Source organism: Melitaea cinxia, chromosome 10 (assembly GCF_905220565.1).
Source record: "Melitaea cinxia chromosome 10, ilMelCinx1.1, whole genome shotgun sequence".
Lineage (NCBI taxonomy): Eukaryota > Metazoa > Arthropoda > Insecta > Lepidoptera > Nymphalidae > Melitaea > Melitaea cinxia.
The window spans coordinates 10,067,099-10,083,257 of NC_059403.1; the positions used below are offsets into that span (position 1 = coordinate 10,067,099).

The following is a 16,159-nucleotide window of genomic DNA, read 5'->3' on the forward strand; positions in this document are numbered from 1 at the left end:
TTGAGCAAGGTTTTATCACGTTGAGCAATTTAAAATATTGTATACATCAAAAGATATAGGAGTTTGAAAATATTGATAATATATATTTTTCAAGCACTTTTTTGATTTTTAATTAAATAATTTGAAGTGAGCAATTTAATAATATATAATAATAATAATAATAATAATAATAATAATTTTATTTCAGACAAAGTCCATACAATCAAACAGCATTATACAAACATAATTAATGAAGAAACAAAAGAAAACAAAAATAAACATAGGAAAATAATAACATAGGATATTTATATCAAATTACACACACATATATAATATTCATAACCGATTAAATTTTATTAAATTCAAGTCAATAATTTAGAAATGCCAATAATAAGTCAACCTCTTAAATTAAATAACTAATTAACACAACAAAAAAAATATATATTTTTTTTTAATACATACAGAAATTATTTGAAACATGCAATACAATGTCAAATATATAAAAGAACAAGAAGTCATTTTTTTCCTATTTATTGGGGTTATATAGGGACACCAGGGAAAGAAATGTTTATAATAGAGAAACCTTTTATTACTGGAATGCTACAAACGCTCTTATACAATATACTCCATTTTGTTTTATTACAACAGAGAGTTACGCTCCATATAAACATAAAGTATAGACTTCGTCATAGACAAACTTTTTACTTTCCAAGCGATGTGCACATTGCACTCTTACACCCTTCCTCAATGTGTACATCACCCAAAAAAAAAATACTACAATAGTATATAATACTATAACTACATAAGTACCTATAACACACAAAAAAAAATCCAATGAAAACTTGTACAAAACTCTATGAAATTAACTCTACATGAAAACTGACATACAGGTCACTCCTTTTAAACGTTCAAAACTAATATTTAGAAAAGAAAATTTAAGAAAATAACATTTCTCTTAACTTCACAAAAACAACTCTGCATAGACCCTTAGTACAAATATCAGCAAGCTGATCTCCTGATGGTACATACTTCAAACATACAATTTTATCTTCAACCTGCTGTCTTACAAAGTGATACTTAATATCTATATGTTTCAGGCGCTTGTGATACTCTGGGTTCTTGGCAACATGAATTGCAGACTGATTATCAATGTTAATATTAAAACTATTACAATCAACTCCTATTTCTTTTAATAAATTCCTTATCCAACACCCCTCTGCAATTCCTTTTGCTAACGCTATGTACTCTGATTCTGTACTTGATAAAGATACACACTGTTGTTTGTTGGAGGACCAAGACACTGTATTACCAAAAACTTTCATGACATACCCTGATGTAGATTTCCTATCACCTTGATCCCCTGCCCAATCAGCATCTGTATACCCTTCTAACTGCACATATACTCCATTTCTATAAACTAATTTTAATCCAACTGTTCCCTTAATATACCTTAATACTCTCTTTAATGCTTTCCACAAACTCTCATTACCACAACTTTGAAAACGACTTAAGTAGCTCAATGCATAACATAAATCAGGACGTGTTCCTAACATGGCATACATGAGACTTCCTATTAACAGTCTGCATCTTTTAATTAATTCTTTATCTGAAGATTCTTCTTTGTGTAACATTAAACCTTGTTCTATAGGTGTTGACACAGATTTGCATTCTTCCATCTTATATTTCTTTAACAAATCTTTTAAATACTGCTCTTGTTCTAATTCAATGACATCTTTCTTCCTAGTGATATTTATTCCCAGATATTTTAGATTATCACCTCCTAAATCTTTCATTTCAAATTTTCTCTGCAAAGCTTCTTTTAATTTGTTTATCTCTTGCTTATCTTCACAAATTAAAATCAAATCATCAACATATAACAGAACATAAACCTTCTTATCCTTTTTATAATATAGACAATAGTCACATTTATTTCTTTCAAACCCTTCCTTAATCATAAATTGGTTAAACTTCTCATTCCAATATCGTGGAGATTTTTTCAGACCATATAGAGAGCGCTGTAATTTTAAAACTTTACCATCTTCTTTCATTCCTTTGGGCTTCTCTATAAACACCTCCTCCTCTATGTTCCCATATAAGAATGCACTCTTGACATCCATCTGTTGAATATCCAAGTTGTATTTACTAGCTATTGCTAATAATATTCTCAGTGTAGGTAGTTTAGCCACTGGGGAATAGATTTCTGAATGATCAAATTTATCTTCTTGCTTAAAGCCCCTTGCAACTAGTCTTGCCTTATAAATATTTTTATTACCTTCTTTCTTAATCTTGAAAACCCACTTGGTGTCTATTAACTTTTTCCCAACTGGTAAACTAACCTCTTTCCATGTTTCATTTTTACACAATGCTTCTAGTTCTGCTTGTATTGCTTTTAGCCATTCTTTTTTATATTTTCCATTAACTGCCTCTTCATAAGTCAATTGTTCTTCTCCTTGTGCTGTCATTGCTAAATCATAATCTTTAGTCCATGCTGGCTTCTTCACTTGTCTCTTACTTCTAGAATTCTTCTTTTCTTCATTTTTAGGAATATCTTCTTCTGCATCTAAAAATTCTTCATCTAAGTACTCTTCCATCATGTCTACTTCACTTGATGCTACATCTTCTGCAATGTTTCTTGCCTCTTCTTGCTGCTGGACATCTCTGTGTTCTCCTATTTCAATCTCGTTATCTTCTTCTTGATTCTGATCCTCTTCTTGTTCTTCTTTAATATTCTCTATCGATTCTACATTCTCTATTACCTCTTCATTTTCCGTTTCATCTTTCTCTAATGCATTGTCCGAGTTACTCTTAACTTTTACAAATACAATTTCCCTATGAGTTTCTACTCTTCTTGTGTCTGGATACCATACCCTGTACCCTTTGGTATGTAAACCATAGCCCACAAAAATTCCTAATTTTCCCTTTGGATCCCACTTCAATCTGTGTTGTTTTGGTACATGTGTACATACAGTAGCACCAAAAACTCTTAACAGTGTAACATCAAAACTCTTGTTATACAACAACTCATATGGTGTTTTATCTCGAACTTTACTTTTACCTGTACGATTTATTGTAAATACTGCTGTAAACACAGCTTCAGCCCAAAGTTCTTTACCTAAACCTGACTGAATGATTAATGTTCTTGCTGATTCTACAATTGTACGCATTTCTCGTTCTATTCTGCCATTTTGTTCAGGTGTGTAACTTACTGTTAACTCATGTATTATACCTCTCTTTTTAAACAAATTCTCAACTGCTCTATTAACAAACTCTGTTCCATTATCTGAACGAAATCGTTTTATTTTACATGTAAACTCATTTTCAAACATCTCTAGAAATTCTTCAATTTTCTCTTTAGTTTCATACTTACTCTTTATAAAATAAACAAACCTAAAACTGCTATAATCATCTTTCAACAAAAGGAAATATGAAGAACCACCTACAGATACTTCCTCCATTGGTCCGCACAAATCCATATGTATAAGTTCGCCTGGTTTAACTGACCTACTACTACTCTGACTAAACGGTAACCTATGCTGTTTTCCCTGGATACATGGTAAGCACTGATCAGTCTGCCCTTCATATTTAATGCCTCTTAAATCTAAAAACTCTTTTACATACTTGTAATTCTGGTGTGCAAACTTAATATGCCAATCTGTTAAAGTTAACAAAGCTACATCACTTAATTTAAATCTCATTACATACATTTTGTCAACCTTGTCAGCTACTGCTGTTACTGAATTATTTTTATAAAACTTACATCCATTAGAATCTGATACCATTGTGTGACCTTTATTAACAGCTGATGCTAAAGAGAATAAATTTACTTTAAGGTTAGGTACATACAGAACGTCATTCAACGTACGGGAAACATAACTAGAACCATCAAAGGCCCATACAATAACCTTTCCTGTTCCCAAAACCTCTAACTTAGTACCATCTCCTATTGTCACAAATCTCTTAGCTTTTAATTCACAAAACTCTGTAAAATACTTTTTAATAAAACACATGTGGTCACTAGCACCTGAATCTAAAAAGAAACTTTCTGAATTAAAGGAATAGTTACATTCAATTTCCCTAGTAGAATGGCATACAAAAGATTCAGATTTTGAACTCTTACTTCTCTCTTTAGACTTATTCTTTTCACTTGAATTATTTTTCTTAATTGAATTATTTTTCTCATTACTTTTATTCTTTGGCAATTTACAATCTTTGATTAAATGACCTCTTTTCTGACAATTAAAACACTTCCTGTACCTACATTCACTTATTTTATGGCCTACTTTGCCACACTCAAAACATTTAATAGGATGCCGCATACCCACCACTAATGCCGAGTCTTGAGGTGTTGTGCTGCTGCTGGGTATACTTTCACTACGCTCCTCCTCGACCAACAACCGCCCTGTCAGCTCCTGCAAGCTCTGCTTCTCCTCCGGCATGCTCTCCCATGCAGATATAAAATGCTTATATTTCTCGGGTAAGGACATGAGTATCTTCGTTATGGCCATTTTCTCCGATACTTTCTCACCTGCTGCTTGAAGCTGCGTCATGCAATCTTCCATGTTCGCCATAAATACAGCCATTGGTTCTTCGAAGGTTAAATTGAAAAACTTCTGTTGAAGTAGATGAACGCCCACCTTTGATGACGGTTCATATATGGTTATCAGCTTCTTCCACATATCTGCACTACTGGTACAAGAAATCAAGTATCTCATCACTGTCTCTTCCACCCTGGTAACAATTACCTCCTGGGCTTTTATCTCTCTGTCATCCCATGATTCTTGTGGTTTTCCCTCTTCTTTAGGCCTCACCTCTCTGCCCAAAACAATCTCTAATAGTTTCTTCGAACGAAGAACAATCTGCGTCTGGAAACGCCACGCCTGCCAGTTGCGACCATTTAGAAGAATCGTCGTCTTATTATACTCTGAACTCGACATATTGCACGTTGCTTAATACACACACCTCACAATTATGAAGCAAGACGTAAACGCCGCCCTCGCCGCCAAGTTTCGTCGAACCACGTTGCCTCGCAGGACTCTAACCTTTGTTGCACCGCGACTTACTCGAATCCACTTTTTGTTTTTTTTTTACGCGCCTCGACTTTTCTTGTCTGGGCCCATAACCTATTGGGGTTATATAGGGACACCAGGGAAAGAAATGTTTATAATAGAGAAACCTTTTATTACTGGAATGCTACAAACGCTCTTATACAATATACTCCATTTTGTTTTATTACAACAGAGAGTTACGCTCCATACAAACATAAAGTATAGACTTCGTCATAGACAAACTTTTTACTTTCCAAGCGATGTGCACATTGCACTCTTACACTATTACTACGCACATCAACCTATGTTGAATCGGACAATCCGTTGTACTCAAGTACAGATTTGAACAGCTCCACTTTCCTTAATTTTTAAATAAATATAAATAGTTTGAACAAATAAAATAATGCTAGTTGTAAAAAAATAATACTAATCGATCAATTTTTAATAACTTAATTTAACTACGTTATCAATGGCAAATGAGCAATTTAAAAGAACAACGTAGTTGAATTGAGCTATTCAAAATCTATCAATTAGTATTATTTTTATTACAAGTATCATTATTTTGCAGGCTGGGGTGGGGTAGGTATTTTTATTTAATTAAATCATCAATTAAAGAATTTTTTTTTGGAGTTTATGGCCTAGTATCTAGACCTTTAGGCCAAGTCTTGAGTATTTTTATTCGATTTATTACACGCCCAATAAGTCAAGCCACACTGCCACAGATTTTCTTTATTGGCCACGTGATCTAACTTCTCTTTTTATAACTAAACACTGTATCAATCAGATGAATAGTTTTTGAGATATCGTCGTTAGAAGTAATTAGCAGTGAAACATTCAAATCTCGGCGAGCCAGCGTTCTTTCCTTGAGATACCTAAGGTGAGTCATTCCCCTCTGCTCTGCTAAAAAAACTTATTGGGCGTGTTCCACTAAATGCCCGCGTATGGATTGAAGTAAAACGTTTATTCAATATGGATTCGCGTAGTGGAACGCACTGTGTGTGTGTGGATTTTCCGAAAAAAAAATTAAAATATTTATAATTTAATATTGAGTTATTACAGCTCATTAATTCTTTTGGGTGTCATCTGCGCGTGTCATGCGCAGTCAATATGTATAAATAAAAATATTCAATACTGCCATTTTTAAGCCAAAAGTGGATTTCATTTTTGGGTGCTGGCCTTGTAGCACCCAATTTTGATTTTGATTTTTCTCAAAAACGAGGACACGCGCAAACAAATGTTATTGATCCTTTTTTCATAAAGTTAAACGCGTAAATGATTAAGTAAAACTAAATTATCGAAATTATAAATTCATAATTCTGGGTGCTAACTTCATGAACCTCAAAAGTATTCCCTTGTCACTCATCTACCGCAAAATAGTTCGTCTACCACTTATTTGTGTCGCCTTTGCTCTCAATGATAGCTTTAATACGAAGAGGCATGGATGCAACCAACGCTGCACACTCCTCAGGCGTAATTGACTCCCAGATAGCCAAGAGTTTAGCCTTTAAGTCGCTCTTCGATCGTGGTGGATTTTTACGGAGAACTTTTTTCATTTTCCACCATAGGGTTTCGATCGGCAACAAGTCCGGGCTGTTAAATGGCCATTCGATTGTAGGGATGTGTTGTCCTTGCAGTATGACAGGAAGCAACATCCTGTTGAAAAATGAAGGAATCTTGATGCGTGAGTGACGGAATAGAGTGCAGTAAATTCTCTTCCAATAGGTTTTGATACCTTGCAGAATTGATAGAACCATCCACAAACTGCATACCAACACCTTGTGCAGACATGCAGCCCAATATCATAAGAGACGCCGGAAACTTCACTTTGAGTTTGAGACAATCAGTATGAAATGTCTCATTTTTGTTCCGAATCACTTTTTTCCTTTCATCGCCGACTGTCACTTCAAATTTGGACTCGTCACTCCAAATGATACTACGCCACTGATCGGAAGTCTAATTTAAATGATCACAAGCAAACTTCAACCTCTTTTTCTTTTGTACAGCAGTCAACAGTGGTTTCTCCTTAGCGGCGTAAAATCCGTAACCCATTCTTTTTAGGACTCTTTTGCAAGTATCAACTGAGACGTCTTTGTGAATCGTGTCCTACCGTTCCGACGACGCACGAGCGACGAGCACGACGATTATTTTTGATAATTTTCTTCAGAATTCTGTTTTCTGCTGCACTTGTGGTGCGTGGTCGACCAGTTTTCTTCAAACAAGAAGTCGTTCTATTCTTTTTATAGTGCTGAATGATAGATTGGACTGTAGACCTGGGAAGTATCAAGTCTTTAGATTTGGTAACTTGATTTGCCAGGATCGACCCCACATACTATATATTCGCTTTCGAAGCTCTTCACACACGGAATTCTAAAATAAAAATTAAAAATATAAATTAATTTAAAAAGTTATTAAACATTCAAACCCTAACGGTAATTTTGCGCCACCCGGTATATATATAATATACAATTTCGATTCAAACTACTACCACTGCTACTGTAGCATGTCCAGTTCCCAAAGGTTATCTGGAAGAAATCGTTATTTAACGATAAGATCACCTTTGTACATCTTGTATTGTATCGTGTCTGTATTTCAGTGTACATTAAGAATAAATAAAAAAAAATAAATAAATAACTACTGGCAATGTTTTTCTGACACCTGTGGATGTCAAATTGTCAGTGAACGTCATTATGAACTGGAAAAAAGCGCGGGAACTTTGAAGTGAAAAGGCGGTCTTTTTTTTTTTCAAAAATATTTTATTTATTTTATAATTCATTCACTGGAGTTTTTTATAAATAAATACTTATAAATTAATCAAGAGATGGGGAGAAGTAAGAAAAGGAAAAAGAAGGAGGAAGATAACGCTGAGGACGACTCGTTGAGCTCCGACTCCGAGTCCATAAAATCTGTTGAGCTAACAGACGCCGAAAGGTATGCCCCGTTTCGGGTAGCCGATTACGTGCGGCACTACCCTGAGAACGGGGGTAATTTTGACTATATTGTATTCCTGGAGAGTACAGAGGCTGACAAGCCAATCGGAACAAGAGACATGATGACACTCGCTAATAGCATAAAAAAATATAATAAAGGCGTGAAACAACTAAAACGCATTAATAAAAGTAAAGTTGGAGTTATCTTTGATAGACCTGCTTTTGCTAACGCGGTCTTAGGCAACAAAAAATATCTTGATGGGTACAAACTTAAAGCTTCCCTTCCGGCTGCCGCTACAGAGGTCACTGGGGTAATTTCTCATGTGCCTATAGAATTATCCAATAAAGAAATATATTCAGCTCTAACTAGCACGAAAAATATTATATCTATACGTAGATTTATGCGACGTGTAAGAGAAAATGGAGAAATAAAATTAATCCCCACAAAAACAATTTCTATAACCTTTTCCTGTCCCAATTTACCAGATAGTGTGGACCTCAACAGCTGGCGGTTCGAAGTACGGCAGTACATCCCGCCAGTAAAGCAGTGTCTAAAGTGTTTAAGATATGGTCATATTGCAAAATTCTGTAAAAATTCACAAAGATGCAGCATTTGTGGCGAAGGTCACAATTTTAAAGATTGTCAGACTCCTTATACTGCAGCCAGTTGCTGTCACTGCTCTGGCAATCACATTGCCATATCCCCTGCATGCCCTGTTAAAAAAGAAAAAATCCAGCTTAACAGAGATAAATTTCAGAAAAAAAGCTTTGTTGATGTTTTAAACAGCTCTCACTTTCCATCATTAAACAAAACTGATCAGTTCTTATCTCTTTTAAATTCCGAAATAATACTCAAATCTATTACAGAAGCTTTAGTAAAACTTATAACACTAAACAAAAATAATGAAATACCTATCTCTTCCCAAAATATTAAAAATGTCCTGCAAGATACATTAAAAAAGGTTACTAATAAATAATTTGTACTTTATGGATACTTTAAATATTGTGCAATGGAATGCTCAGAGTATTCTACACAATCAACATATTTTTAATTATTTCCTTTTGGACAAAAATATTCACATTGCGTTAATTTGTGAGACTTGGTTAAAGCCTTGTCAAAAATTTAAGATACGTCATTACAATGTAATTCGTCTTGATTCAGGAAACACCCACAATGGCGTAGCCATATTAATACATAGCTCTATTTCTTATTCTAAAATTGATACTTTTTATGATGACTCCATTCAAAATGTTGTTGTTCGTATAAAATACTCTAGCAACAAAGAACTTACTATCATAAGCTTTTACAGTCCAACTAATTGCAATCCTGCTTTTTCTAAATCTAAACTAGACAGGTTAATTAAAAGTTTACCAGAACCAATCTTCCTAGCAGGAGATTTTAATGGCCTAAACTCAGCCTGGGGCTGTTCTACTTCTAATTGTCGAGGCAAAGACATTCTAGAGTCTATCAATAACAATAATTTGGTTATACTTAATGACGGAAGTATGACCACTGTTGGTTCGCACATATGGAGACAGAATGCTCTTGACTTAACCATAGTATCACCTTCATTGGCTCTAGAGTGTGACTGGTCAGTACATGACGATCCCTTAGGCAGCTACCACTTTCCTGTAATCACAAAAATTTTACTTAATAACAATCATTACAATGCCACTCCTATTCCCAATAGTAGCTCACTACCCTGCTTCCCTAACCTGAACAACGTTGATTGGAACATTTATAATTTAAATGTCCAACTATTGCTCACTGAATTTTCTCTTGATACACAAGACCCCCTTCATAACTACACAAAATTTACAGATATTTTACACTCAGCACTGTGGAAATCATCTTCTATTTCTAAGCACTCTTTGGTTAATACAGCTTTATCTTCATGCTCTCCTTCTAACTTAAATAAAAAAAAAAAACTTCTTCCTTGGTGGAATTTCAATTGCACCAAAGCCGTATTAAATAGCAAAAACGCTTATTTGACTTTTAAATCTGATCCCACTGAGGCTAATTACATTAATTTTAAAAGACTACAAGCCACCAAAAAATATATTATCAGAAATGAGAGAAGAAACAGTTGGATAAAACTTTGTGAACAATTTAACAGATCGACTCCTATATCAGTCATTTGGACGTATATGCGAAAATTTAACAAAAGCTATTCTCCACCTTCCCATAACAACTCTGACTATTCTTGGATCTTTGATTTTCTCAAAAAATATACTCCAGATACTGTAGAGCCAGCCTTTAATCTAAATTCTTTCTGCCATATTCTTCCTAATCAAAATTTTATTATAAAATCTTTTACCATTGTCGAATTAAATTCTACTATTTCATCCAGAAAAGACTCTACACCTGGCCTTGACTACATTTCATATAAAATGCTTAAACACCTGTCTTCTCAATCTAAACTAATTTTATTAAATATCCTGAATCTTCTTTGGGAGCATAATCTTATTCCTATGGATTGGAAGGTTGATTGTTTAGTACCTATCTTAAAACCCAACAAGGACAAGTTTAACTTTGATTCATATAGACCTATAGCATTGACTTCTTGCATGGGAAAAATATTTGAACAACTTTTAAAACAAAGATTGGAACATTTCATAGAGTCTAATCATATTTTACCTTCTAATCAGTTTGGTTTTAGAAGAGGCAGGTCTTCAAGGGAGAGCATTGCTCACTTACATCTTGATATTTATAATGCTATACAATCAAAGCAAGCTCTCGCTGGAGTTTTCTTCGATGTAGTTGGAGCCTTTAATAATGTTAACCATCATATTCTATCCACGGAATTAGCTGCGATTGGTTTACCTGTAAAAGTTATACAATGGATTTTTAATTTTTTGCACAGTAGGAAGGTATTTGTTAAGTATAATAATAGACTTATTGGTCCAAGGCTTTCTCATAAAGGTACATGTCAAGGTAGCATTTTGAGTCCATTGATTTTCACACTTTATATACATAGATTAAACTTAATTCTAGGCTCTCATATATACAATTTACAGTTTGCTGATGATTTGGTAGTCTATTGTTCTAGTAATAATATAACTACCCTAAATCTTAAGTTAAACGAAGCTTTAGTTAAATTAAATTCTTATTTTAATTATCTTGCATTGGACATTAGCTTTGAAAAGTCTAAAATCATAGTTTTTAATAAAGTAGGGTCTGAAAGAATTAAAATAAACTATAATAATATATCTCTTCTTATCACAAATGAAGTTAAATTTTTAGGTGTTATATTCATGAATAACTTATCATGGAACAAATATGTAGACCACATAGTTAATAGAGCTCTTAAGGCTCTTAATATTTTAAAGTCTCTTGCAAAAACATATTGGGGTTCTGATCCAAAAATCCTTCTTACCCTATATAAATCTCTTGTACGCAGTCATTTTGAATATGGATTTCTATGTTTTTCTGCTAATGACAAGTTGGTTAACAAATTAAATATTATTCAAAATCACAGCCTGAGACTTATCACTGGCGCCATGAAAACAACCCCAATTAATTCGTTACAGGTCGAGTGCAACATTTCCCCTTTACACCTTAGATTTAAATATTTGAAATACTGTTTTTTGCTAAAACTGTTTTCCATTAGTAATCATCCTCTAATTAAAAAGCTTAATTACTTACATAGTAAATATCCTGTAAATGCTCCATTAACTTCTAATAACCCATTTATTCTCTTCGAATATTCATTCATGTTAAATCTAAATAACCAACACAAAATACACAGTTCTAGCAATTGGATGTGTTACGAAAAGGAGTTTGACTGTCTTATTAATCAAATCGATATTATTATTGACCATAAGCTAAAAGAGCGCCAGGAAGTTTACAACCTCATAGCACAATACTCTGATAAGTTCAAACAAGTTTACACAGATGGATCAAAAAATGATATAAATGTTTCCATGGCCTATTATGTACCTCATCTGAAGTTTGGCCAAGGCGTCAGATTGAAAAAGGAGATATCAATATTTACAGCTGAAGCTCTAGCAATTACTGCTGCCCTAGAATTCATTAAAAAACAAACTAATCAATATTGGCTGATCATTACTGACAGTATGAGCGTTCTAAAGGCTTTAGATAATTATCAATTCAGTGCTAATACAAACTTCATCATTTTAGAAATAAGACATCTCCTTTATCAACTATCCAGAAGAAACTACAACATCAAATTATTGTGGACACCTTCACATATAGGAGTAAGGGGAAATGAACATGTGGACTTTCTGGCACGTTCAATTGTTGACAGTGACAGCGGCAGCCCTGTTGATGAGAATGTTGCCGTACCATACACTGATCTATTAGTTGCTATTAAATCAAAAATCCTATCTGATTGGCGTGATCTTTGGCGACAAACCTTGTTAAGAAAAGGATCCTGGTATGCTCAGATAAATCAAGATATTGGAAAAAGTCCTTGGTTTACTAAATCGCATCAACATAGAAGCAGAAAATATTATACAATACTATGCCGCTTGAGATTTGGACATTGCAGATTTAATGCACATTTGAATCGTATGCGTATCATCTCATCGCCCGTTTGCCCACATTGCACCAACAACTCTACACAGTCTTTAGATCACATATTTTTTGAATGCTCCGCTTTTAATCTGGAACGCCTCTTATTTATAGCCAACTTGTTATCAACTTCTGGACCAAAAAATGTCCCGCGCAATACACAAGATTTATTGACTAATTTGGATAACTATACTAGTATATTTGAATTTATTTGCAATACTATCAATGATATTTGAAACAGGATCAGGACCTTCATTCATCGGATGTGAAATTTTATTTTGATATTTCAGGCTTCGGCCTATTACAGACTTGGTTTCGACCTCGCCTATCACTTATAGACAAAGAAGAGTAGACGAAAATATGAAATTTCAGACTTGGTTTCGGCCTTACTCTACCAGTCATCGAATCAGAAGAACAATAAAGTTACTTCAGACTTGGCTCCGGCCTTTTGATATATCAGAACGAAACTTACAAATTCAGACTAGGCTGTATGGATTATAGTCCTTTGCCTTTCCCTATTGGGGATAAATTTTAAAACAACATTATGAACTGTTTAGTACTCGTTGAGGTTAGTATTGGACATGTGTTTTTAAAATAATTTTGAGAAAAATGGTGCGTCATAATAATCAATTACCCAACAATCTTACGCAACTACAGAATTTGATAAAAAGAGACCCCGACTCATATAAAGATGAATTTCGTCAACAACTTGCACATTTTGAAACAGCACTTGAAATTTTTAACTTGAACCCTACTCAATACGACAAGAAATTAGACGAACAGGCGATGTTTTTGGCCCAAGTGACCCAATGCTACCAAAAAGAAATGAAAAATTTCCCTCAAAAAATTGTGGATATTCTAAAAACGCATAACACCACAATGCATAACAACATGAGGCTATCCTTATGTAAATGCCTAATTTTGATCAGAAATAAAAATTTCATTTCTGCTTTTGACTTACTTGAATTATTTTTTTCATTAATTAAGTGCCAGGACAAACACTTAAGGGAGTACCTCAAGACTCATATTATTACCGACATTAAAAATATGAATATGAAACATAAAGATATGAAGTTAAATTCAACTCTTCAAAATTTTATTTTTTCAATGTTACGTGAGACAAACACAAAAACAGCTAAACTTGCTATTGATATATTGATTGAACTTTATCATAAGAATATCTGGAATGATCATAAAACAGTAAATATAATTGCTGATGTAGGATGTTTCTCTAAAGTGACTAAGGTAATGGTTGCTTCTTTAAAATTTTTTTTAAGTCGTGATGAAGAAGATAAACCTGATTCAGATAGTGATGATGAGGTTGATCCTCGAGAGACAATGATAGCAAATAAGTTTAATAAAAAAACAAGAAAAAGAGATAAAATGCTTGATAAAGTCAAGAAAATTGCTAAAAAGAACAAAAGAAAGAAAGAAAAGGCTCCAATATTTAATTTTTCTGCTCTTCATCTTATAAACAATCCACAAGGTTTTGCTGAAAAATTATTTAAGCAAATGGAGTCATCAAATGAAAGATTTGAAGTTAAATTAATGACTTTGGATGTTGTTTCAAGGCTGATTGGCTTACATAATCTTTTCTTGTTCAATTACTATCCATTTATTGCAAGGTTATTAATGCCACACCAGCGAGAAGTTACTCGCATTTTACAGTTTGCAGCTCAAGCATCACATGAATTAGTCCCACCAGAGGTGATTGAACCTATTATGAAAGCAATTGCTAATAACTTTATTACGGAGAGAAATTCAACTGATGTTATGGCTGTTGGACTGAATGCTGTTAGAGAAATTTGTGCTCGCTGTCCTTTAGCCATAGGAGAAGATCTCTTAAGAGACTTAGTTCAGTATAAGTTGTACAAAGAAAAATCTGTTATGATGGCCGCTAGATCACTAATTCAATTGTATAGGCAAACAATGCCAAGCCTTTTACACAAAAAAGATAGAGGAAGGCCATCAGAAGCTTCAATAGAATTAAAGACTAAAAAATATGGAGAGGTTGATACTAAAGATTATATACCAGGCTCAGAAGTGCTATTAGAAAAAGAAGAAATAAAAGAAAAGAAAGGTAAAAAGAAACCAAAAAGCAAGAATGATGATTCTGAAGATGAGTGGATTGACGTTGCTTCATCTGACTCGGAAATTAATATATCAACAGATAGTGAAAATGAAAATACTGAGGATGAAGCTGAAGAAATAGAAGAAGAAGGTAAAGAGGAAGAGAGTGAGAGTGAGCTAGAGGATGAGGATGAAGAACAACAAAATGAAACTTATAATAAAGAAGAAAATGATAATAGAACAAATGAAAGTATCAAAAGCAGAAAAGTATTAAAAGTAAAAAGAGGTTCTTCAAAACCTAACATAGAAGAAAAAATAAAGGTTGCTCGTGATGCAGCAATGGACAAAATTTTTACCGATGAAGATTTTAAGCGCATCGAAGCAGCTCAACTAAAGAAAAGCATTAGTGGTGTTAAGCGAAATAGAAGTGTAATAGAAGAAGAAAATGAATCCACGGAATTAGTACAGCTTTCAGCAATAGAAAATATACACAAGAAAAGGAAGCATGACAAAAGTGCAAGACTTGAAACGGTTTTAAAAGGAAGAGAAGAGCGAGACAAATATGGATATAAAGACCGCAGAAAAAATGCAAATTGCTCAAAAACTAATAGAGAAAAGAAGAAGACAAAATCCTATCAAATGGTTAAACATAAGGCAAGAGGAAAAATTAAAAGGTCATTCAAAGAAAAACAAATTGCATTCAGAAATTATTTGATTAAACAGAAAAAAATGCGCTGAGACTTATATAAAACTGTGTCTATTTATTTTATAAATGAGAGAGGATAATTTTATTAACTCGTCAAAAAAAAAAAGACAAGAATAAAACCTGCGAGATATATTCATGTCTCTTATTTCCAATATAATGTTGTCTATTTTTAAAATTCCCATACTTTTTGGCATTTTTTTTATTTAAATTGCTTACAACCACAAAATAATATCAAAGTATGCCAATTTATTTACAATAAAATATACATTTATCAATAAATAAACTTTATTTTATTAACGTAACAAATTATGATTAAAGTTTATCATGAATCAATGAAATCTCAAATAGTCCATATTTTCTAAGATTATAATCTTATGGTAAAATAAGAAACTCATTATTATTTATTTGTATTATTATCTACACATCTATAGAAACGTAAAATTGGTGTGTCTGTTTGTAATATTAAAATAACCGCTTTTTTCTAAATGTCCATGGATGTGTATACACGGTACATTAGACTAGGCCAAAAAAGCGACTATTTTTTTCTTAACGATACTGTGAAAATATTCACGATGATAAATAAATGTTATTGTGAAAGTTTGGGCTCCTAATAATAATATTAAGATTTAAGAGGATATCGTTACGACTAGGTTTTTGAAAAGCTATCGCATTTTACTCAAAACTCGTCAATTATCAATCTTAAAAATTTTGAGCGAAAAAGCTTTCTTAGTAAATTAGTGTAAAACAAGTGACAACAGAATAAAATAAAATAATTAAAAAATAGAAAAGCCTAGGTGGGTTTTTATGTTTTTTTTTTTTTTTTTTTTTTTTTGTGGGCGTAAAAGTGTTTTTTGCTTTAAATTGTTAAATAAAACTATTGCAGCCATGTTTTGATTTA

The 16,159-nt window shown here is 33.2% G+C and overlaps 1 protein-coding gene and 1 long non-coding RNA gene across 2 annotated transcripts; one reads left to right on the top strand and one right to left on the bottom strand.

Annotated features, from left to right (window-relative positions):
- Positions 1 to 265: 265 nt before the first annotated feature.
- On the bottom strand, positions 266 to 5,401 carry LOC123657137. Its single transcript, XR_006743662.1, has 2 exons — positions 5,308 to 5,401; positions 266 to 505 (listed from the first exon to the last, which is right to left on the bottom strand). It is a non-coding gene; the product is annotated as an uncharacterized LOC123657137 (long non-coding RNA).
- A 7,630-nt stretch (positions 5,402 to 13,031) lies between these two features.
- LOC123657404 (protein SDA1 homolog) lies at positions 13,032 to 15,415 on the top strand. Its single transcript, XM_045592953.1, has one exon. The coding sequence runs from the start codon at positions 13,095 to 13,097 to the stop codon at positions 15,291 to 15,293; it is 2,199 nt and encodes a 732-aa protein (XP_045448909.1). The 5' UTR covers positions 13,032 to 13,094; the 3' UTR covers positions 15,294 to 15,415.
- Positions 15,416 to 16,159: the final 744 nt, after the last annotated feature.